Source organism: Cavia porcellus, unplaced genomic scaffold, assembly GCF_034190915.1.
Source record: "Cavia porcellus strain 051 isolate PalLab524CR breed Dunkin Hartley unplaced genomic scaffold, mCavPor4.1 scaffold_6, whole genome shotgun sequence".
Lineage (NCBI taxonomy): Eukaryota > Metazoa > Chordata > Mammalia > Rodentia > Caviidae > Cavia > Cavia porcellus.
In genome coordinates, this window is record NW_026947489.1 from 37,490,473 (window position 1) to 37,492,126 (window position 1,654).

General features: G+C 39.6%; 1 protein-coding gene across 1 annotated transcript; it reads right to left on the reverse strand.

Annotated features, from left to right (window-relative positions):
• Positions 1–278: 278 nt before the first annotated feature.
• Positions 279–1,217, reverse strand: LOC100727424 (olfactory receptor 4F3/4F16/4F29-like). Its single transcript, XM_003475649.1, has one exon. It carries the CDS (start codon positions 1,215–1,217, stop codon positions 279–281), a length of 939 nt encoding a protein of 312 aa, XP_003475697.1.
• Positions 1,218–1,654: the final 437 nt, after the last annotated feature.

Sequence of the window (1,654 nt, forward strand, 5' to 3'; positions counted from 1 at the left end):
TTAAAAAGTGACTTCTAGTTATGAGGCTCTAAAGTAGCTTGTTATATTATGTATTTCTGAAAATTACTTCACACAGTTTTTATATCTTAGAATTGAGGCACAAAAGTATTATAATGTTTATTTTTAAAATATTTATGCATAATTCCTTCTGTCATTTGAGAAGTAAAAATAGAACACACCTAATATCAGTGTGAATGGTCAAATCCCTGACAAAGAGCAGCTTTTATCTGACCACCACTGTGACCTTTAACAGAGTGGATAAATGCTCTCCAAAACTCTTAAGATATCTTCCAGTGACCCACTAACCATCTGCATACTCTCTTCATTGCCGCCTTCATTTCTTGATTCCTGAGTGTGTAGATGATAGGATTCAGAAAAGGAGTAAGAACTGCATCAAAGAAAGCCAGAAACTTATCCACATGTGTAGAAGGAGCTGGCCATGTGTAGAAAAATATCAGAGGCCCAAAGAACAAGGCTACCACAGTGATGTGAGCTGAAAGTGTAGATAGCGCCTTGGAGAAGCCAGTGGAAGAGTGTTTCTGAACAGTGAGAATGATGATGAGGTAAGAAATGATCAGTATGGAAAAGGAGGCCACAGAGATGAATCCACTGTTGGCTGTGACCATCAGTTCCAGTCGATAGGTGTCTGTGCAGGCAAGTTTAATGAGCCGAGGAAGGTCACAGTAAAAGCTGTCTAACACATTAGGGCCACAGAAAGGTAAGTTAACAACAAAAGCCAGTTGAACCACAGAGTGTGTAAGGCCAATCATCCAGGCAGCCACCAAGAAGGAAATGCACATTCTGGGGTTCATAATGGTGAGATAATGGAGAGGTTTACTTATGGCCACATACCTATCAAAGGCCATGGCTATGAGCAACACCATTTCCACACCACCAATGATGTGGATAAAGAAGATTTGAATGATACACCCTCTAAATGAGATAACTTTGTATTTTCTGAAAAGATCATAAATCATCTTGGGAGAAGTGACAGAAGAAACACCCAAGTCAATGAAGGACAGATTGGCCAACAGGAAATACATAGGGGAGTGCAAGTGAGGGTCAGAAGCCACCGTAAGCACAGTGAGGGAGTTTCCCATCATGCTTGCCAGGTAAAACATGGAGGACAAAACAAAGAGGAGTAGCTGAATATCCCAGGAATTGGTGAGTCCCAGGAACACAAACTCTGACACAACTGAGTGATTCATTCCACCCATTGACTTTGTTGGTTATGCTACCTGAGATAGAAAAGAATGAGAAAGCATAAAATATAATTACATTAATAGAATTCAAGCACAGAAATCAAAACTAAAATCTATGTTAATCACCATTAAAACTAATGTATTCATAGTCTCTGGAAAATAACTTGAACCTTTCTACCGCTCAGTTCTCTGTGCATTTAACATCCTTCTGCTACATGCTGTGATATTCCTCATGAGCTATGTTGTAGTCTGGGGTTGTACACAGAGAACAATTCAGGTCAGGACATGGAGTTTATAATATTTTTATAATGGTCACTGAAAGTTAACACAGGAAAATGCAGGAAATCTATCTGTAACACCAATGACATAGATTATTTAAGTCAAGAGCCTAAACCCCACGGCAATGTCCCACATGAGTCCAGATAAAAACCCAGAGCTCAGGACAATGCCTC

Excerpts from the sequence above, each read along its gene's own strand:
- LOC100727424 (XM_003475649.1), bottom strand. The coding sequence starts at position 1,217 with ATGGGTGGAATGAATCACTCAGTTGTGTCAGAGTTTGTGTTCCTGGGA.